The sequence below is a fragment of the Pogona vitticeps genome, chromosome 3 (assembly GCF_051106095.1).
Source record: "Pogona vitticeps strain Pit_001003342236 chromosome 3, PviZW2.1, whole genome shotgun sequence".
Lineage (NCBI taxonomy): Eukaryota > Metazoa > Chordata > Lepidosauria > Squamata > Agamidae > Pogona > Pogona vitticeps.
The window spans coordinates 259,963,303-259,986,606 of NC_135785.1; the positions used below are offsets into that span (position 1 = coordinate 259,963,303).

General features: G+C 45.8%; 1 protein-coding gene across 1 annotated transcript in view; it reads left to right on the forward strand.

Moving 5' to 3' along the window:
- The window catches only part of GAB2 (GRB2 associated binding protein 2), a 161,572-nt gene extending 139,093 nt beyond the window's left edge, over positions 1 to 22,479 (forward strand). The window contains exons 3-10 of the mRNA XM_072993491.2: positions 3,565 to 3,805; positions 8,823 to 9,403; positions 12,587 to 12,681; positions 13,268 to 13,550; positions 15,761 to 15,851; positions 17,604 to 17,706; positions 19,296 to 19,421; positions 20,676 to 22,479. Coding sequence (XP_072849592.2) covers positions 3,565 to 3,805; positions 8,823 to 9,403; positions 12,587 to 12,681; positions 13,268 to 13,550; positions 15,761 to 15,851; positions 17,604 to 17,706; positions 19,296 to 19,421; positions 20,676 to 20,819 — 1,664 coding nt within the window. The 3' untranslated portion in view covers positions 20,820 to 22,479. The remainder of the gene's footprint in view (positions 1 to 3,564; positions 3,806 to 8,822; positions 9,404 to 12,586; positions 12,682 to 13,267; positions 13,551 to 15,760; positions 15,852 to 17,603; positions 17,707 to 19,295; positions 19,422 to 20,675) is intronic.
- The last annotated feature ends 825 nt before the right edge of the window (positions 22,480 to 23,304 follow it).

A 23,304-nucleotide genomic window follows, 5' to 3' on the forward strand; every position in this document is an offset into this window, starting at 1 on the left:
TCATCATTTAAGTGAATTCTGACTTATGGCGACCCTTTTTAGAGTTTTCCAGGGAGAGAAGACTCAGACGTGGTTTACCGTTCCCTTCTTCTGGGGGGGCCCTGGGATGGTGATCATCTTGCCCGAGGCCACCGAGGCTGGCTTTTCTCCCAGGAGGCCCAGTGAGGGGGGATCAATCTCCCAACCTCTGGCTCCACCACCAGAGACCTAAACCACTGAGCTATCCAGCCACCTTAACTCACTGAGTGACCCAGCCATCTAAGCTTGTATAGATAGAAGCATAACTAAAGAAGTGATTCCACCTCCTCTAACTTTGAATTCCTTTGATGTTATACCAAATAACTACCTAGTAGAACATATTTGCCTCCAAGTAAATTTGTTGTTGTTTAATCGTCAAGTCATGTACAACTCTTCGTGGCCCCATGGACTAGAGCACGCCAGGCCCTCCTGTCTTCCACTGCCTCCCAGAGTTGGGTCAAATTCATGTTGGTCGCTTCGGTGACTCTGTCCAACCATCTCATCCTCTGTCGTCCCCTTCTCCTCTTGCCTTCATACTTTCCCAACATCAGGGTCTTTTCCAGGGAGTCTTCTCTTCTCATGAGATGGGCAAAGTATTGGAGCCTCAGCTTCAGGATCTGTCCTTCCAGTGAGCACTCAGGGTTGATTTCCTTCAAAAAGGATAGGTTTGTTCTCCTTGCAGTCTCCTCCAGCACCACGATTCAAAAGCATCAATTCTTCAGCGGTCAGCCTTCTTTACGGTCCAGCTCTCGCTTCAAGTAAATTTACCCAACCCTATATAAAACAGAAATCTTACTTAGCCTATAAGTGTTTACCCAGAAGTAAGTGTGCCTACGTTCCATGAAGCAGGTTCTCAAGTAAGTGATATATCAGATTGCAGCTTTAGAAAACATTTTTATTGAGTTTTATAACTTGTGTCTCAGACATGTGAAAGTTACTTTAAAAATGATTCAGTAATTAATTTCAGTTACAGTTTTTGTTGAGAGGTGTGAAAAATACATCCTATATTATTATTGGCCAGGATCAGAATCAGTGAATCAATGGATACGGATCCAGCGGATACAGGGGTCTTACTTATATAAATAATAACTTCTATTTTAACAGAGTACAGTTCAAAACTAAGATCGGGCATTATTAAAACAAATCTTTGCAGAATACAAGTATAATTATTAAAACACCGCTGCTTAATTATGAAAATGTCATGTGTTGCTAACGGTCCCTCCCCCCTCGTTTCTCCAAAACATTGAATGTGAGGCTTCTGTGTGTAATCGATCCACGTAATGAGCTATGCAAAGAGAATTTTTCTCCTTAATCTCTCGCCGACAGCGTTAAAAGTAATGTTAAATTGATCAATGGTGCATTTAGGCAGAAAGCAGCCACTGGGCTCCAGATATTAATGTGCCTCTTCCCATCGTAACAGAAACCTGTGGTGGATCAGTGGTGCAGGAAATATGGGAGACAAGTCAATTTTTATGTCTTGGCGCATGGTAGGAGGCTGATTAATTACCTCACTCAGAGGATATAAAGAACGGGCTACTGGTTATGGCAGTTTTGCTCAACCTTTTTCCAAGCCGTGACCCCCTTTTATAAAACCCAAGTAAATGGCAACCCCCTGCCACTACCATATTTCTGTGCTCCCACCATGGTTTTCTCGTGGATTAAGTTTTATTGAACCCAGTAGGACTGAACTCCGAGTAAACCTGCACAGGACGGGGGCTACTAATCGGCAGGAATGTGACATTGCTTTGTCAACCGCAAGAGATTTGCCGGCAATGATGCTTTTCTAAGCTTGCCTCTTAAAAGTTAAAGCAGCAAAATGCATTTCAACAAAATCAAGAGAGAACCCACAGTCCAATATGGCCAAAACAAACAAACAAACACCAAGGCCATGGTGGCAAAGTCTCAAACTCTTAGGTGAACAACCCCTTTCACCAAAAGCCCAGCGTTGGTGCCAGGCAGGCCTAAAAGGGGAAGATATTCCACATCATGCTGATGGGTTCTGTAGTTGCCAAAGCCTCACAAACACTGTGTTATGGTCTCCTTTTGTGAATTTAGATCCCTCGCTTCCTCCCTCCTTCAGATGGGAAGAAACCACAAAGGGAGTTATCCAGAGCTAAGAGTCCATTTTTTAAAGTACGTGCCAAGAAAGTAAAACACGTGCGCTGTTCCTCAGATTAGAGCTTGGATGTTTTTTGCAAATGATGATCGGTTGATGGTTTTCCCGCCTTGAGGGTTGGACTCGATGGGCCCCTTCCGACTCAATGAGTCCATCGTTCTGCCGAGCAGGACAGGAAAGCAGGTATCAAGGGGAGCTGAAACAGGTGGCTGAGACACCCAACGAGAGTTGAGAACAGGAGTTGCTCTCGCATCGTTTCTGGTAGCCAAAGAAGGAAAGACTGATTCGGGAGATTTGGCCAGATTGCAAGCCAAGGATGCTTTGTGGATCTTTCATGATGTCCCTGCTGGCTGAGGGGTCCTGGGCACTTCAGCCCAAACAAGTCACTTTTCCAAGCTCTCCCAAATCAAGGAGCACGGAATGTTTGAAGGGGCACCTTCAAGACCTTCCTAGACTAGAATACACCCAAGGAGCACCATTTGCCCCTGGAGTAAGTAGCTAATTTTATTGAGCCAGGGAACTTATTTTGTACTGGTTATACAAGAACTAGAGTTCAACAAAATCAATTGAGGCTCCAATACTTTGGCCATCTCATGAGAAGAGAAGACTCCCTGGAAAAGACCCTGATGTTGGGACAATGTGAAGGCAAGAGGAGAAGGGGACGACAGAGGACGAGATGGCTGGACAGGGTCATCGAAGCGACCAACATGACATTGACCCAACTCCGGGAGGCCGTGGAAGACAGGAGGGCCTGGCGTGCCCTGGTCCATGGGGTCACAAAGAGTCGGACACAACTAAACAACTAAACAACAACAAAATACAAGAGCTGCAGAAAGTGTCTCTCAGAATTTCCCACCATGAATTGCAACGATGGTGAGGGAAACAGAGTGAACTCAGACAATTCCCAGATGGAAGTCTCAGGTTTTCTGTTACCCCACCCTCCCTGGCGAAGCGGAAATATGTCCATTTCAAAGAATGGCCAAATGGTGAGAGGTGTGTGTGTGTGTGCGTGCACGCGCACACATGCACATGCACGCACATGGCCTGTGCCTCTTTGTTTGAAGAACTGGGGTGTTACTGTCAATCCACAGCTGCCTCAGCTTGTAGCCCTTAAACATCAACCACAGTTTCCCGTCCCTCTCCTGATGCACATCTAAGGAAGGTGTGCTTGGCGAATTCCATTTTGCCAAGAATTTTTGAATTTTCCATCTAAGAGTAACTTTCCTGGCAAAATCCATCTTGTCATGAACTTTTGGACTTTTAAGTTCTCCGCAAGCCCAATGAAGTGGTCTTTGATCCACGAAAGCTTGCGTATTGTGTGATTATTTTTTATTTGGTCTATAAAGGTATTGCCTGTTCTTGCATTTGTGTTTTATTTTGTGTCGACCATACGGCTCTTCATAAACTCTCTTTTTTTTCCCGTTGTGCAGATTCTTTAAGGAGTATTCCTGCAGTAAGTCATGGCCCACGTTCATCTCCAGCCGAGCTCAGCGGCTCGAACCAGCGGCTGCTGCGGGAGCGCAAATCTTCAGCCCCTTCGCACTCCAGCCAGCCCACCCTCTTCACTTTTGATTCGCCTACTAATCATACCCGGACCACCCTTTCCGCCAGCGCCCCTCAAGACTATCTCTTCCTACACCAGTGTATGAGCAGAAAATCCGAGAACACCAGGTAAGAACAGTGTCTCTTGGTCTGATAAAGACTAGCATCTCTGAGAGCCATTCTACAAATGTATTCGTTTACCCATTTGTCGGCAGAGCTTGAAAACATTGCTTTTTGAGACTACAATGCCCAGAATCGCACATCCAGCACGGGTCTCTAGGATTTCGGAGAGTTTGACTCCAAAAATCTGAAAAGCTGTATCTGCTTTTACAAGCTCAACAGTCGTGTCCTTGCCAGTTTCTCTCAATCCTGAGAAAGGGTAGTTGGGGTGAAGCTGCAGAGAATTATGTTAGAACTCCTTAATCCATCCAATAAAACCTCTGTTTGGTAAGATTATCATGTGAAATGGCAAACAGGTCTAAAACTTGTGTGTTTACTCCAATCATTTATGTAACAATAAAACATTTGAAGGTGGTTTACAAGAATTACATATGTGTGATGCACCTTGGAGAATCAAGAATGTTGCACAAAATAGCTCCCTGTGTCATAAGGATAACTTCCTCTATTTCTGTTCCATGGAATAATTTCTTCTGTCCTAATTTTGGTGGACCCAAGGAAAGTACTAAATGTTCTCCTTCAGTGCAACTCACACTTGCTTTCATTTGATGCAAGACAATGCTGGTTCCATCTTGTGGAAGAACACCCAGCAATGTATAGGTAACTCCACCTATAGAAAAACTATCTTGTAATAGAAGATATTTTGAATTGTGGTGCTGGAGGAGGCTCTTGAGAGTCCCCTGGACTGCAAAGAGAACAAACCTATCCATTTTGAAGGAAATCAACCCTGAGTGCTCACTGGAAGGACAGATCCTGAAGCTGAGGTTCCAATACTTTGGCCATCTCATGGGAAAAGAAGACTCCCTGAAAAAGACCCTGATGTTGCGAAAGTATGATGGAAAGAAGAGAAGGGGACGACAGAGGATGAGATGGTTGGACAGTGTCATCAAAGCGACCAACATGAATCTGACCCAACTCCGGGAGGCAGTGGAAGACAGGAGGGCCTGGCGTGCTCTGGTCCATGGGGTCACGAAGAGTCTGACACGATTTAACGACTAGTAAAGTAAAGTAAAAGTTCCCCTTGACAATTTTGTCCAGTCGTGTTCGACTCTAGGGGGCGCTGCTCATCCCCGTTTCTAAGCCATAGAGCCAGCGTTTTGTCCGAAGACAATCTTCCGTGGTCACGTGGCCAGTGCAACTTAGACACGGAACGCTGTTACCTTCCCACCGAGGTGGTCCCTATTTATCTACTTGCATTTGCATGCTTTTGAACCACTAGGTTGGCGGGAGCTGGGACAAGCGACGGGCGCTCACTCCATCGGGTGGATTCGATCTTACGACTGCTGGTCTTCTGACCCTGCAGCACACGCTTCTGCGGTTTAGCCCGCAGCGCCACCATGTCCTCGATTTAACAACTAAACAACAACAACAAACAACAACAAAAGAAGATATTTTGTGATTGTGTTATACACAGTGCCACCTGTGGGTGGAGAAGCGTAATGCAGTTCAAGACATATTTAACCTTCCAGGAACTCCGGAAGTCTCTCAGTAGGAAGAAACAAAGCCCACAAGGGTTGGGTTCGTGCTGGAGCTTGGAAACATTATTCGTCTACACTGCAACCCCCAGACATTCCCTAGAAAAGATGGCTGAGGGATTATGGGAGCTACAGTGCAAAAAGGAGTGCCGTAGTGCAAAAGGTGACTTATACAAGTTCTAAGTTGCAGTCATGCTGCAGTATTATGCTACCCGGGGCAGACCCACCAGCAATATCTTCTCAGTACGTTTGTCCCCAACGACATTTTCTTCTTTTCCAAGCAGAATGATTCTTGCACAAGGGGTGGCGACACCAGCAATCTTGGGCTTTCTAGGGCCCTTCGTTAGCGACACTATGAGCTCAGGGGAAAGAGAAAAGACTTATCATTGCATTGCTACATTGGCTTAGCCCTAGATCCCCTCTGTACAGGTGAAAAAGATAAAAAGCAATACAAAACTGAAACAACTCCCAACAAAATCCAGCAAACTGCAGCGTTTCCATGGCATATGTCGTACATGTATGTGGAATATTTTAAAATGGTTCCTTTTCCCCTTACACAATTTGTTATTGTTTAATCGTTTAGTCCTGTCCGACTCTTCATGACCCCATGGACCAGAGTACACCAGGCCCTCCTGTCTTTCACTGCTTCCCGGAGTTGGGTCAAATTCACGTTGGTCACTTCGGTGATACCGTCCAGCCATCTTGTCCTCCGTCGTCCCCTTCACCTCTTGCCTTCATATTTTCCCAACATCAGGGGCTTTTCCAGGGAGTCTTCTCTTCTCATGAGATGGCCAAATTATTTGGAGCCTCAGCTTCAGGATCTGTCCTTCCAGTGAGCACTCAGGGTTGATTTCCTTCAGAATGGATAGGTTAGTTCTCCTTGCAGTCCAGGGGACTCTCCAGAGTCTCCTCCAGCACCACAATTCAAACACTATACAACTCTTTAAACATTCCCAGAAGTTTGACAGAGTAGACCGTAACAGGAGAGCTGGAGATTGACAGGAGGGTAGTATAAAAGGAATTAGGACTGTGAACGTGAATCAAACTACATCGGATTCAAGGGCCGCTGTGGACAATCCACTGAAACAACCAGAGGTCTTCCTGAAATTATCTGAATGCCTACAACTACAGAAGAAACTGCCATTCAACCCAATGAAAAGGTTGCACCTTAATATTCCAGTTTGCAAGTCAGGAGCGAAGATGATATGACCCACAACAGTTACGCTAGCCACTGAAGAGAACTTTTACTGTATTTTAATCGCAGAGATGATGCTTCTTGTTGAAATATGGCTTATCCACACCAAGTGTGTGGCTTGGATCCGTGTGGGTGGGAGCCGTGGTCTCTTCACCCAAACTCCCAAGATCCGGAACTCCACACTCCAAACTTCTGTCCCAACATTTCGCCCCGTAGCCTTGCAAAATGGACCACCTTTGTTCATTTCATCTGGGTCCCCTGCCAAAGCTTTCAGAGCACAGTATGAAGGAGGTGAAAGGAAGACGTTGCTAAACACCAGGAGAATTCTTGCTAGGGAGAACATGTCCACAATTGACATCACGGCTGATGTCAGAGAAATGCTAGCTGCACCCAACCCCATAGGAACTGGGCTTTTGCGAGAGAAAAGAACAAGTCTAACAGATTTGGGAAGGACTGGGATAAACCAAACAAACACACGTAAGCAAGGAAAAATAATTCTGAAATAGAAGTGACTGGTCTGAGTCTATGGTAACATCATGCAGATTTCCAACACTCGCCCAAATCAACGGGCGACCGAGCCATCTCTTAAACTGGAGCAAATAGGATGTGAAAACGAGCTGAATTTTCTTCAAGGTGGGGATTATATTTTAAGATTTTAAGAGCTCCTCTGAACATGCTCATATTATCCATAAAGGGGGGGAGCTTCATTCCCCACTGTGCCTCACAGAAGAGCAAATATGTGCGACCTTGGAAAAGAACAAGCCTGTGTAATTAACTTTTACCACCTCTGCTGATATCTCTGTCATATTTATGGATGGATGGATGTACATAGGTCGGTAGATATGCTTATATTATTTAAAGCCTTTTTATCTAGCTCTTTATTGAAAAGGTTTCTAGGGCTCCTGGTAGTGCGGTAATATGAACCAGTAAAAGATGGGGCTTGTTCTCAGTGTGATAATCTTACAGAAACAGAAACCAAAGAAAAGCAGGGGGAAGAGAGAGACAGGAGCAGTGAGTTCTTAAACCTTTTGTTGGGGAAAGTGTGTGGAGAGAAAGACCAGAAAATAACCAGTCCCTCAGTAGAGGTGATGGACCAGCCTGGCGTCTGTCTCTCCAGACTCTGTGGCTGGGTGTGGGGAAGATATTTGCTCCGTTTCTCGGTGGTCCTATTCTGCTTCCGTTCCTCACCCCCTGAGTTCTGTGTTAGAAAGACAGGTGGCTAAATGTCTCCAGAGAGAAGCGACCCATGTGGAGTTGGTGGCTGTCTTGACCAGAAATTGGAAACGTGGCTTCTTAAGTCAAAAATAAATTTTTTTTGCACATGCTGTTTCTGCTTTCTTACCCAAATTATGATTGCTAATTAATTAATCACACATGGTCAAGTCCCTACCCCATGGTCTTCTAGGTATAATGTACGGTTCTCAAATGTGTCCAGCCATTCCTTTTTACTGGGGGTGCTCTGGGACGATGTAGGTTGCCCAAGGCTAGCTGGGCTGGCTCTTCTTCTACAAGGCACAGTGGGGAATTCAATGCCTGAGTCTTGGTGCTCCAACTGACTGAGCTACGTAGCCAGTTATATAACCAGCCAATAGGCAGCAATAATTTTCAGTGGAAGATGGAAGAAAACTTACACACACACACACACACCTTTGGGTACTGTGGGCAGCATAGAAGTTAAATGAATGAATGAATGAATGAATGAATGAATGAATGAATGAATGAATGAATGAATGAATGATACAAACAGACCTGAGATTCAGGTGGTTAGGTCTTCAAAGACGTGACACTTTTGATGCTGGGAAGGATGTTAAGTCTCTCTCTCTCTCTCTCTCTCTCTCTCTCTCTCTCTCTCTCTCTCACACACACACACACACACACACACACACACACACGTCCTTCCCATTGTCCAGGGCATCCCTATGTGAGGTAAAATCACAAAAATCACTTGCAAGGGATAAATAAATCTGAATGTGGCAGTTTTTCAGTCCTTTGAGATTACAGATGGCACCAGCTGGTTCGGCCCAGTCCACACAAGTGTTCCATGAGCACCACATGCTCCTTTCTCTTGCTTCCTCTGCATGCTCAGTGAGCTTCCATGGCTAAATAGGGGTTTAGGGTTTGCTCAAAGTCCCCCTTAAAGAGTGTCATTTTCCAGCTTACCTGTCACGAGAGATAAATTCATTAAAATCGGTGGTGTTGAGCTGTCCATGTGTTACCGCACGTTCAACGGATGTGCTAACGTCTGCCTCACGTTCCCCTCACATTTCTTATGTGTTTTTTGGTGTGTGTTTTTTTTTAGGAGTGCCAGTTTCTCTCAAGCCACCCGGTCTTCTTTCTTCATGAGAAGCGACCCGTCAGTTCAGAAGCTCTCTCAGGGGAATGGACGCTGTATAAATGGGACCGGCGGGCAAGTTCACGGCTTCTACAGTTTGCCTAAGCCAAGCCGGCACAACTCAGAACTTGGGGACGGTGCTTACGACCTTCCGAGGAATTTTGGATGCTATGCCCATACCAAAGGGAGCCTTACAGGCTCTGAAACGGATAGCGAGGAGGTCTACACCTTCAAGACCCCCAACAATACCCTTTGTAAAGGCTTTGGGGAGCTCTCCACAGACTCGTACGACATCCCTGGCACGCCGGTTTATCAGATCCCAAGAGCCTTCACCCTAGACAAGAACCACAATGCCCTGGGAGTGGCTTCGGGCGAAGCTCCTGCAACACCTCCTCCGAGGCCTCCTAAGCCGGGACAGGCAGAATCCCGGTGGGGCAGCCCCCCGCAGCGCCTGCTGGACAGTGAAGGTCTAAGCCTGGTCCCAGTGACTTGTACCATTCCCAGAAGGAACACACTGCCAGCGGTGGAGAATTGCAGATTGCACCGAGGTAAATATCAAAGTGCGAGCAGAGCCGCCCTTGAGTGTAATGTAACCCTTGACTTGTTGCACAAGCTGACCCATAGGTGGTTTTTTTTTTTCTTCTTCTTCTTGATGGAGCACAAGGCATTTTCTTTTGGTCTTGACTGCATTTTTTGCTTTTACTAAGAATGAATTTTGTGCAAATGACACACACTTCGTCCAAAACCTACAGTCCTACTGCCTTAGGGCATGGGAGCATGAGATGGGTTGTTCCAGTCTTTTTGATCAGTCATTCAGTCCATTTGAGCATCGTGTTACAAAAGGGGGAAAATATACTTTGCAGAAAGACATTTTGTGCAAATTGCAAAAAGATTAAGGTGGGGAGGAAGCACTTCTCTCATAATGGAGGCACGGAATCTCACTGAAAAGTGTTGTGTCAGGACAACCTGAATCTATTAGAATAAGCTGTTTAGCAAGTATTCTTCACACATCTCCTGCCAACCTAGCAGTTCGAAAGCATGTAAATGCGAGTAGATAAATAGGTACCACCACGGTGGGAAGGTCACAGTGTTCCATGTCTAGTCACGCTGGCCATGTGACCATGGAAGATCGTCTTCGGACAAACGCTGGCTCTATGGCTTGGAGACGGGGATGAGCACTGCACCCTAAAGTCGGACACAACTGGACTAAATGTCAAGGGGAACCTTTACCTTTTAACCTTCACATCTCTACCCACACTAGACAAGTAATAGATGACTAAGACAGTTTGCAAGGAACCTGCCCATCTCATGATTATTCCATAGAAACATTAATTGCTGTTTCAGTAGATCCTGGAGACAAAATAGGCTTGAAACATATTTATTCCCCATATATCCTCCTGGGTGAATTTTGAACAAGGACAATCAACTGCACATGCTGAAAGGATATCAAGATGGGAGTCAGAAATTTTTGTTCTGTGACATACAAAATAACTTGCACGTGGTCAGGTTCCAATCATCTGCAGCAAAGAGATTCCCCTTTCTAGAGCATCTATGTGTAACATAGCAAAAATATGGCACACAGATGTAGGTCTTTCCATATTCTGTGCATTTTCACATGTACTGTAAAAAAAGATTGCATTAGAAAGTCAAAGAGTACCTGTCTTTCTTCCAACTGGACTGCATCTTTTTCTGTCCTGAAAGTGACTCGATCTTTTCATTGCCCATCGATTAAAATTTGGTAGGGTTACAGAACAAATATATTTGATCTGACATGGGGCTTGCCAGTTAGCTGTGCCTCATAGAAGTATTTGCAGGGGAAGACATGAGCCTTTGATGTTTGACACCTGATATTCAATTTCAAGATTTGATACTGGATTCCAGGATTTTGCATTTGGTGATTGATACGAACAAGTCGGTTACTTTTCTTCTTGATAAATTCACAGACCATATTGATGTAGGAGGTTGTGGCCGAAATCCTGATGCAGTTCCCCAAAGAGCGTAACTTTCAGCAGCAAATATCTGTATGTGAAGACATCTCCATAGCCATGATCTGTTGAACATTGAATCGCAAAACACATAATGTCTGTGGAGATTTCTTAATTTATAGTACGCCAGGCAAAAATAAAACAAAAATGAAAAAAAGAAAGACGACAAAAATATGGTGGCACCTTTAAGGCTACCTGCTATAATTTAATGTGAGCGTTTGGGGACAAGTCCACTTCTTCAGACCTCTTAATTTACAGGAGTCTGCCACCAAAAGTTCTGCCGTTTGGGTAAATGGGCCACAGAATTCTGGCCCTTAAGTATTTGTTAGTACTTCGGAGTTGGTCCACAATATAATTTAGTACCCGAGAGCTGGCACGCAATGATATTTTGTATTGAAAAACATGAAATGAGGAGGCCCAGTTGGCAGTCTTCATATCTTGATTAGGCCTAACTTCCTGTTTGAAAAGGAGGCTTACCAGCAGCTGTAAAGGCGGTTTCGTTTTCAAATATTTAAGTATTTATTTAGAGTTACTGTGGTGCCTCACTTAACGAGCGCACCGTACAACGACGAATCCGCATAGCGATCCCCTTTTCGGGATCACTAATGTGGAGGCATACCGATCGTTCTAATGGGCAAAACTCGCATAGCGATGATCAGTAAGCGTTTCGCTTACCGATCTTCGCTTTGTGATGCCCTCGGATTAGCTGTTAGGCAGTTCTAAAATGGCCGTCGGACACCTGAAATAGCCGCGCACAGCGTTTTTGCGCCCTCCCCTCGCTTACCGAGGGCGCGAAAATGGCTGCCGCTATGGAGGAAACTTCGCTGAACGGTAAGTTTAGGGCCCATTGGGTTTTTATGTTCCGTTTAGCGATGTTTTCACATAGTGAGGGTTAATCTGGAACAGATTAACCTCGCTATGCGAGGCACCACTGTATTTTATACTGCTCAATTTAGTGAAGTTGGATGGATATAAGAAAATCAACGTTCTCCAGCTGAACACCTCACAATAAACTGCCATCAACAAGACCAGTCAAGATTAAAAACCAAATCCAAATGATGGTGGAACAGGCAACCTGTATCCATAGCTATCACGGGAAGAGAATGGCCTTAAAAAGTTTGGTCTTCAGCATCCTCTTAAAGAGTGGGAAGAAGGAGGAGGGCTGGAAAATCTCTTATGGGAGCCCATTCCATAAAGATGGGGCCATGACTGAGAAGGCTGGACTGACCTTGTCAAGGTCTCCTCGGCATGGCTACTTGTAAGAGCAAGGCCTGGAAGGGATTGGATGGCCCAGGCAGAGCAGAGGGCCTTCAGAGAAGATGTTCTGATCAACAGGAAGTTAGGCCTAGCTAGCTGGGCCTTTCCATCCAGGTGAGCACAATTAGGAATCTGTAAGATGTGGGTCTGACAAGTGGGACGCTCATAAAGGAGAATGATGGTGTTTGTAGTTTGAAAGATCCAAAGTGCACGTCCATGTGTCTCATCACCGACAGTGTTGAAGTAATGTCACATTGCCAGACCATCTGGAGAGTGTATATACCAAATGGGAAGAGAGATGTCCTTTGACCCTTCAGCTTAGGTAACAAATTGGAGTGCTCTGGAGTGCATCGGATCCACCTAGAATAGGGTTTCAGCCTATGCTGAGCATCACCCCTCAATGGGTATTCTAGCAGCACCCATTGAGGGGTGTATCTTGACGAGCCTTTAATTGTTCATTAACTGCAGTTTCAATGCCATTGATTGCAGCTTCTTCCTGTGAGACGTACGAATATCCCCCGCATAGCAGTAGCAGCGCAGTTCAATCAGCCGAGTCTGTGAATATTGGGCTTAATTCATATCTGGTGAGTTATTGGTGCTTGAATAGTTGCCCAAGTTGAGTTTCTCCTGTTTGTTGAATGTCTTACATACTTGCTTGAAGTATATTGCACCTATATTAAAATATGATTAAAATTTGCTGAAGTAAAAATGGGGGCAAGCAGATTGTGTTCAGCTGCTGTTCCTGGTTCACGATAAATCCTATGAATTAAAATTGTCATTGTTGTTTAAAATTTAATCCACTCCATAAACTGGCTTGCCAGAGTTCTGAAGAATCTACCTTCCTAGAAACTGGAAAAGTAAAAGCAAATATTCAGAGAAATCCATTTCTAGAAGGAGTTCTCCCTCAAGTGGTTCGAAAAGTTGTGATTCTGAAAACACATTAAAAGGGCAAACATGTGGTGCGTCAAGTTTATCTCTGGAATGGAAACAATGGCGTTCTTTGCATGTCTCATTTTGGACTCACATGTAGCAAAACGTGAAGTTGATAGGTGGAAAATATTATAAGAATAAGAAATATACACTGCATTCATTTTAGACCTCATCATTGATTGTGGCCTCCTTCTTTTGGCTCTCGTGTTACTGAAATGTTTCTTTCTACTCACTTCACAGCAAAACAAGAGTACAGTGGCTCGCTCTCATAGCGCTGACTCAGAGGACAATTACGTTCCCATGAACCCTGGCTCCTCGATCCTGCTCAATGCAGAGAAGTTGAATGACAGCTCCCAGCACCTCTACATCCCCATGAGCCCGGGGCCTCATCACTTGGATTTGATGGGGATGTCCTCTTCGACTCTCCCACTTCATAAAGGGAGCAGCAGTTCCCAGCCCCAGAGGCGGATGAGCGAAATCCAGCCCCCTCCAGTGAACCGCAACCTCAAACCAGATCGAAAAGGTACCGGATCCAGCCCAGCTTTTTTCCTCGTTCAGTGTGCCAAGAAAAAAAATCATTTAAAGAGTACATGAAGGGCCAGGTGAATGATGGAATCCTCACTTTCAGTGCTTCTTGAATTTAATTTCTCTTCAACTTCACTATGTATAATCCTGTATATCCTCCCCATCCATGCATGCAGTATTTATACCTGAAATTCTGGAGAAATTTTATATATTTGAGGACAATATAGTCCTTGTAAGTTTATGCCCAGAGGTTTTGGAAGTTACTGTTCAAGATAATGCATTCATGTCGACCGTTTAACCTGTCAACATTACCGTATTTTTCTGTGTATAAGACGCCCCCATGTATAAGACCGCCCCCACTTTTCTAATCCAAAATTAAGAAATCTAAGCGGGGCTTAGCAAGGGTGGGGGGAAAGGGATCAAAGCGCTGCAGGATCGCTTTGATCCCTGATTTCTCCTCCGCTTGTTTTTGTTCTCTCCTCAGCTTACCTTCATGTATAAGACGTCCCTCAATTTTTAGTCTAAAGATTTTAGACAAAAGTATAGTCTCATACACGGAAAAATACAGTAATTGTTTCAGTTAAGTAAACTGGTTACTTTAATTATGAAGGGAAGAATCCTCTTATGGAAATACAGTGGTGCCCCGCATAGCAACATTAATCCGTTCCGGATTAATCGTCGCTATGCAAAAAACATCGCTAAACGGATCAAAAAACCCCATAGGAATGCATTAAACTTCGTTTAATGCGTTCCTATGGGACCCCAAACTCACCGTTCAGCGAAGTTCCTCCATAGCGCTGCCATTTTCGCACCCTCAGTAAGCAAGGGCAGGACGCGAAAATGGCTGCGGTGGCCATTTTGGGTGTCCGGCGGCCATTTTGGAACCGCTGATCAGCGAAATGCTTACTGATCATCGCAATGTGATGTTTTGCCATTGAAAACATCGCAATGTGATTGCATTAGCGATCTGAAAAAACAGATCGCTATGCGGATTCGTTGTTAAACGGTGCACTCGTTAAGCGAGGCACCACTGTAGGCAGTGTAACATCCAGCAGTCATAGCACCTCCCATAATATCCCTCCTGCAAATGTGTAAGACCAAGATTATCCCATTGAAAACATTCAAAGGATCTATGAGTATTCCCTTGCATAGATTTCGGAAACAACCATTGTGTCTGCAACAGTGAAGCAAAGAGCCCTTGGCCCCAGTTGTTTGTTTTAGAACATTAAAAAGTCAAACTTTTGGTAAGATTATCAAAAGTGGCCAAATATTTTAAGGAATGTCGCATGGAAGTGTTGCAGTTTTGAATTTTTGGTTAAATTCCTCTGTGAATCCCTGCACTAGAAGTGCAGGGATTCACAGAACAGAATAGCTTCAAATTCCCCAGATTAGTTCACCCCCTTCTCTTATCATCTGTCACTTATAATCTCAATAACACTACAAGACACTAAATAGGAGACACTTCTTACAGATCAACAGCAAAACAAACATAACTGCTTTCAGCAACAGATCTCAGCAGCCTCTAGAGAGGGAAAGAGTTCACTGCAGAGAAGCCGGGCTCTCTTTGAAATTAGAGGCAGTGGAAAAATGATTGGTTAGTGCTGGTGAGATTGACAGTCACCACAGCCCAGAAAAGTCCCTCCCAGCCAAACCTACTAAAGGCAGCATGCGAGGTTGAAAAAATACCCCAAAGCCTGCAACAGGAAGTTGGCTCAAGCTGATCCTATATATAGATCCAGAAGGTCGGACTTGAAGTAACAGATTTAAATTATGAGAAATGAGAGCTTCTTGATGGTAAGAATTGTTCAGAATTAGAGTGGACTTCCTTTTAAACAGAGGCTTAGATGTCAAGGATTATTTATTGTAGAATTTCTGCTTTGTTAGGAGTTTGGCCTGGATGACACCTGGAGCCCCTTCTAATAGTTTATTTTAGATTTTTTTAAAAACTCAAAGTCACCAAAAATGGCCAAACCCTCCCATGTTGCCCCCAAAAAGTAACCAAGTAGTGTAATGTGAAGTTTTAATCATTGCTCCAACATGTCGATATTGCCACTGTAACAGCATTTTAAACTGTCTAAAAATTGGTGAATTGTCGGTAGAGGATTAATGATTAACCACTTTGCTCATGTAATAATAAATGTGTTAGTAAGATGCCACAGGGTTCTGTTGGATTTGCTCAGCCCTGACTCCAGTATCTTTGTGTTACAGCAAAGCCTACGCCACTGGATTTGAGGAACAACACAGTCATTGATGAGCTTCCATTTAAATCACCCATCACAAAATCCTGGTCCAGGCCTGGGTGAGTTTGAGATGGATTTGTTCTGTTCTGTGCTTTGTGTTCCACCCCGTTGAAAAGAGTTTGCTCTGTTGCAGTTTTCCTTCTGGGCCTCTTAAGGTTCACGGTCAGTCATAGATGGCATTGTCTGCATAGCCATTGAAGCACACGGTCTTGGTTGGTTGGTTGGTTGGTTGGTTGGTTGGTTGGTTGGTTGGTTGGTTGGTTGGTTGGTTGGTTGGTTGGTTGGTTGGTTGGTTGGTTGGTTGGTTGGTTGGTTGGTTGGTTGGTTGGTTGGTTGGTTGGTTGGTTGGTTGGTTGGTTGGTTGGTTGGTTGGTTGGTTGGTTGGTTGGTTGGTTGGTTGGTTGGTTGAAGTCCATGGCACCCACGGGCGTACACAGAGTTGTGAATCATTTGTCCTCACCATGCCTACTTAGATGATGAAGCTTTGCAAATACAGGCCCTGGACATCTTTCAGATATAGAAGAAGGATGTGATAACATTATAATGTGTAGACATTGGCTGGACTTGGTGGATTGGTCTTACATTGTTGCAGGCAATGAGCCACGATCTTCTAGTTTTGGACACACGGCAGTCTAATGTAGGAGGCAGTGGCATAGCATGGGTTGCCAGTACTCAAGGCAAGTCGAGTATGGTGCCCCCTAGATGGCAGCTCCCATGCGCCACGGTGTGTCTATGCGTGTCCCCTCCCATTCAGCCACCAACAGGAAGAGCCAGGCAGGGGTACGGGCCATGACATTCCCATTCCCGCCAGCATTCAATGGCCAACGTTGGCCATCCAGTGTCAGGGTTCGGTAGAAGAGGCACCAGGACCCAGTCCAGGGTGAGACTACAGGAACAAGGCAGAGTCAACCTCACAGCCCAAGCAGAGACCAACCCACTGGGGTTTTGAGTCCAAACAGCAGCCGGGTAGAAGGATGATGCAAATCATGGTTAGACAGTCCATGGGGTCAAAGCCAGGAGGAACTGTATCAAGGCAGCAGGAGAGGCAAGGCAGGAACCACCAGACAAGGCAGGAACAACAGCACAGCCAGAGAGCTTCATGGCAAAGGTCTGTGGGAAAGGCCTGTTCTTATATAGCCCAGCCCAGTCTTGCAAACTGTACAGCAGTTTTCCCCAGAGAGATAGGGCCGATTCTGCCTGCACTAAAGTTGCTGGCTTCCAGCAAGGCCCCAGTCCTGACATCCAACTGGCTAGCCAGTAGTGGGTTCAGCTGGCCCACCGCGGCTCCAGGGAGCAGGGTCGCCCTCGGGCAACAGACGCTTGAAGGCAGCTGCAAGGTGTCTGCAGCCAGGGCCATGCACACGTGGGGTGGGGTTAGGGTAGAGCAAAGGGTCAGCCTGAGGGGGGCGGCTCCATGTGTTGAGGAGGGCTCCAGATATGAATGACTCTGGCATGCTCCACCACAGATAAGACAGAAATGTGGTGCACTGAGTGATGCATCAGCCAGGCATAAATACAGCCATGGTGGGGGTGCTGCTGGTCCCACCCCCTTGTCAAGTGACCAGGCTCCCCAATGGCAGCCCTGAAATTTCGCAATTTTGCACCCCTAAGAATGTTGTGGCCAGGGCAGCCGGGCCATGTGGCACCGTCTCCTCCAGCATCTGATGGCTAGCGCTCATCCTTAGCAACCACTCCCGGAAGCAGCTGCCTCACTCTGTCTAATGGCTGGGCCCGGCCCTGCGACTTCTCTGTAACCCTGAAAGGATCTGGGGGCTAACGGTACTCTGCTTCCTTGTCAACTCTCGTTGCAGCCAGACGTTCAACTCCAACTTTTCTCCCTACTGTCGGCCCATCTCGACCCAGAGCATCACCAGCACTGACTCAGGAGACAGCGAAGAAAATTACGTGGCCATGGTCAGTCCCTGCGGAAGCCCTCTTCCTGACGTGTAAAGTTTCTGGAAATTTAGAAGTCATGGCGAGAGGATGGGATATAGGGGTGTTTTGCCACCTATTTCTGGAAGGGAAAAGCCCCCCCCAAAAAAATTCTGGGAGGAATTAAAATATGCAGAATCCTAAAAAGCTGGAGAAACACCCCTACATATATTTTGATAAAATGATGAAAACCTTTGAGTTCTGCTGTAGTTTGGAGATTCTTTAGTTGCCCTACAAGCCACCTAGACTATTCAAGGAAGGTCACGATCAGGGATGGGGACTTGCATCAGGGCGCTGATTGTCAAATCGGACTTCAGTCACACTAGTGACGCAACTGGGAGTTGGTGGTGTTTTTTTCCCCTCAGTGACTTAAACTAGAGATGGGTATGAACTGGTATATCCCAGCTCCCCTCCCACACCTCCTCTGGCTCAATCAGCCACTCACCAGCCCTAGTCTCCATGATCTTCAACTGATCTCCCAGTCACGGGCAAGAGCTCAGGCTTCTCTGCCCCGCCCCCTTGGCTGATCTGCCACTCAGACAAAAGGGCATGGCAGAGAAGTCTGGACTCATGCCTGGGAGATCAGCCAAGGAGGAGGGAGAAAACCCAGCAAGCTGGGCCTGATGAGTGTCTGTTTGAGCCAAAGGGATACAGGGCAGGGGAGCAGCAGCACCTGTTTTGCTCCATTTATGAACGGGGATGAACCAGGACAAATCAGTTCATGCCCATATCTACCTTGGACTCAACTGGTGGTTGTTGTGGGTTTTTCAGGCTCTTTGGCCAACCTGCAAAAGGTCAACAAACTCTACCCGGCCACAAGGACTGGTGATCACTGCACACAAAAGACCAGCTAATTACACCCATCAATCACAGTGACAGATAATCTCTCCCCCTTATCACAACAATGCACCCACAACAAAAAAAACCATGCTGATCACCATAATCACCCATCTCTTGAAAAGGACAAAAGCTGATCCTGCAGCTATAAATACTCAGCTATCCAAACAAACTGCACCAGAGCACAGATAAGAGTCCTGACTCCAGTCCTCTGAAGATGCCATCCACAGAGACTGGCGAAACATCAGGAAGAACAACCTTCAGAACACGGCCAAAGAGCCCGAAAAACCCACAACAACCATCAGATCCCGGCCATGAAAGCCTTTGAGAATACATTGGACTCAACTCTCAATGCAGAACCCGCTCACTCACTCCTTTTGGAGGGGGGGACTTATTTTAATAGGGACTTGGACATGGGACTTGGGATTCAGGACATGGTACCAAAGACTGGGACTTGGGACTTGAACCCAAAGTCTTGCCGACATCCCTGGTCATAATGTTATTTCCAATTTACATCTGAAGAAATGTGGCACCAGGGGGGCAACAGCAAATGGGGCAGAGTGCGGAAGTCCCAAACCAAGTATCTGAGATCAATTCCGTGTGCCTTGGCAATTCTTAAAGATGTCTCCACTTTGAGTCCAGCAGAGCGATGCTCACAATTGCGCGTGTCGGAACGTGTGGTTTCTTTTCGCTTTTATTAATCCGTATTTCTTGTCGTTTCATTTGGCCTTTAGCAAAACCCAGTCTCTGCCTCTCCCATTGCAAGTGGCACAAACAGCCCAGCCACCAAAAAAAGCTCAGGAAATGTCGACTACCTGGCCCTGGACTTCCAGCCAAACTCACCTGGTCCACACCGGAAGGTATTGCAGCCTACTTCTAAAACTATCACAAGCAACTCTGTTGTGAAATGTGGTCTTCCTGGCCCCTCACCTTTGTGTCAATTGCTGGATAGCTCAGTGGTTTGGGTATCTAGCTGTGGACCCAGAGGTTGGGAGTTCAATTCCCTACTGTGCCTCCTAAAACAGGGGCTGACCATAATGATCCATGGGGTTCCTTTTAGCTCTGCAATTCTAAGATTATTATTGTTATTACAGTAGGACCCCAGTATCCATAGGGAATCGGTTCCAAGCCCTCCCACTCCTTGTGGATGCCAAAAAACTCAGATAACAGCAAACCCATTATCTAACATTGTCTCTGGTTCCGTCTAGTGACCACTTCTAGTAACTGCATTGTGGAAATACCCATATTTTCTGTATATAAGATACCCCATGTATAAGACTCCCCCTCCCCACTTTTCTAACCCAAAATTAAGAAATCTAAGTGGGGCTTAGCAAGTGTAGGGGGAAAGGGATCAAAGTTCTGCAGGGTCACTTACTTTGATCCCTGTTTTCTCCCTTTGTGCTAAGCCCCACGGGGCTTAGCAAAAAGAGGGGGAAAGGAATCAAAATTTCAGAATATTCCTGTTCTGAAAACCTGGGGAACTGCTGCCAACAGGGTGGGCTTGGGTGGGGGTTTCATAAATTGGATGTGACCCTCATAGGTTGTTTTCTTCCCCAAATGCACAGTTCAACAGTCAGTAGACATGGGATTTTTATATTTTTGAACTACAGCTCCCAGAATTTGCAGAAATTCCCACAGCCAGAACTCGGGGGGGGGGGATTTAGCAAAAAAAAAAAAGGCCTTTCAGATATCTGAAATCCATTAAATGGTGGCTTCTATCAAACATGATGAAGATGGAGGACTTGGCTATGCAGAGCTAACATCTCTGGGAACTTCAAGGCATTTGAGAGTTTCATGAGAGGCACCCTGTATGGAGCATAATAGGCAGAGACCCATAATGCTTTTCAGTTCCAATAAAACATGGCCACTTTCTCCATCTTCCTCATGGGCAAGAGAAGCCATTATTTCTCAGCGGAAAGTGATTACAGAAACCTGAAAAGGTCTGGACGTCTTTGGCCAACGCCACCCACTGTCTAGCCAGAGGAGTTCCTGCAGGCCTCTGGGAGCTGTTATTTCTTGAATTCCAAAAAATCCCATGCCTTGTAGCAAGTCTCCAAATGTGGTGTTTTGACACGGATGTTCAACCGAGTCATTGCTTTCTCCCTCACGGGCAGCCCTCCACCTCGTCCGTCGCCTCGGATGAGAAAGTCGATTACGTCCAAGTTGACAAAGAGAAGACCCAGGCTTTACAGAGCACCATGCAGGAATGGACCGACGTCCGGCAGTCTTCGGAGCCCACCAAGGCGGCTAAGCCGTAACAGAAAGAAGGGTGCAAGAGAACAGACAAAGCACCTTCTGGAAGAGAAACTCTGTCCCACTAAGGTGACCCTTCCTGCTAGGGTTCCACAAGGCCGGCTCGACAAGGACAAGGACAAGAAGCCAACTTAATTTCAACCGTGTGCCAGCTGTGAAGGTGCCAGAAGTTCTTCCTGTTATGGGTTAGCTGCTGGAGAGATGATCTGGGAAATCCAACAGAGCAATACTGAGATTCACAACACCCTGCATGCTTTTGGTCGGTCAACATCGCTGAATCCAAGTCATACATCCCAGGAGTATCATCCTTCCTTTTCTACAGTGTGTCTCCCCTTTGTACCAGACTCCACCAGTTTGGTAGAATTCTGACCCCAGGCTCACCTTGACTTACCTTTAACCTTTTTGGGGGTGGGGGGGCCAGGCCAAATACTTGGTGGTGTGTTTGATTCTCAGTGAAGTCCCTATCAGCTGCAGATTTTTTTCCTTCCTACTTCCCTTTAGAGTTCTCCTTGTGGGGCTAAAAATGAAGGCAAACTATCCTTATGGGCTGGCATAGTTTGGGGAAATAAATATGTGGTGTTGTTATGGGCTGCCAGGCCATTTCTGATTTAATGGAGACCCTGTGAAAAAGATGACATAAAAGAGGATCTGTCATTAACAATCCTGCTCAGGTCTTGTAAACTAAAGGCCATAGCTTCCTGCGGGCTAAACCGCAGAAGCCTCTGTGCTGCACAGTCAGAAGACCAAGCAGTCGTAAGATCGAATCCACGCGACAGATTGAGTGCCCGTCGCTTATCCCAGCTCCCACCAACGTAGCGGTTTGAAAGCATGTAAAAATGCAAGTAGATCAATAGGGACCACCTCGGTGGGAAGGTAACAGTGTTCTGTGTCTAAGTCGCACTGGCCATGTGACCACGGAAGATTGTCTTCGGACAAAACGCTGGCTCTACGGCTTGGAAACGGGGATGAGCACCGCCCCCTAGAGTCGAACACGACTGGACAAAAACTGTCAAGGGGAACCTTTACCTTTACCTATGTTTACTTGAACTGAAATCAATTTTCTCTCCCCCCCCCAAAAAAAAATCTTTTGTTGATTCTGCTTTGCAGATTTCAACATTGGATCTTCTCCAGGGTTATGTCCTGAATGCTAGCATATGACTGTATATTCAAGGAAGATTTGATATCTGGGATCCTATGATGTTTGAATTCGTGCTTTGATGTTTGGCAGTATGGGATAGCTGGTGGGCAGTTGTACTTAGTAGTTGACAAAATGTGATTGTCTGATCCTTAGGAGAGTCATTGTTATCAACATAAAAAAAAGACCCCTGACGTATTGTATTCAGAATCCAGCTCATCCAGTATTCCATTTCATGTTGTTCTCATTCCAGCGGCTAGCAAGCTAAAAAGCTCAGCGTCCGAAGCAAAATCTAATCTCAACTCTCAAAATTGAAAAGTGGCAAAACTAGAAAACATGGCAAATGTTAAAGTATTCCCCTGCTGGGACTGAATCCAACGTTGCTCTAATGCTTAGGCTGGGTCTAAGAACCGAACCCCCAAATGGATTGGTTTCAGCAGACCTCAGTAAAAAAAAAATGCCCCATGTGTTGGTGCAGATGTTAACAAAAAGCAATTAAAACAAGTAGAAAATGCTGTTGAAATGCAAAAGGCCAATGGCAGGATATATGGTCTGCGGTGGGGTCTGGTGGAAGGGTGTGGGAATTGAACCTTGAGGCCACCAACATGGCCCTTCCCCGGTTCAAAAGTGATCCGGTGATTATCCTAAAAGCTCCTCATTTGTGCCTGAATAATAATAGCAAAGGCAGTCCAAACATTTGAGGAAAAGTTTGAGAAAGCAGTTTTGAGTCAATGGCCTGTGGAACTCACTGCATCTTTATCATGTGCAAGTGGGCACATGGCTCTGTGCCTCCCACATTCGCTGCATGTCAGGTGGGCTTGGAAGTTTGTCTCTCCGTGGAGGCGTGAAATCGCCCTCCAGATGCGTTGGGCTGTCACTTCTGTAGCCTCCCAATAGCCATTGTGGCTGTGGATGATGGGAATTGCAATCTCACCCCAGCAGAAGCCACTGAATCAGGAACAGCTGGGATTTTTTTTAGAACAGCACATGAAAATCACAATCACTGCACGATTGTAACAGCCATGTCAGCTCCCTGGAGAGTTATATTAGCACAGAGACGGAAGGAAATGCAAAAGAGCCATCACAGTGGATAGCTCTTGTGGTTTAGGTCTCTGGCTGTAGAGTTGGAGTTTGGGAGTTCAATTCCCCTACTGAGCCTCCTCGAAAGGGCCTGGACTTGATGATAGAAGTGAACATCTTGCTTTAATATTAATGAACTTTTCATACAGTTGGGGTCCCTTTCAAATATAGTATTGGGCCACTCCAAAGTAATCCTCCAGCCGAAATTAAAGATGCTTCCAGTTCCTCCTGCCTTCTTGCATGAAGTGGTGACCGCATGGTGAGCCGTCCGAAAG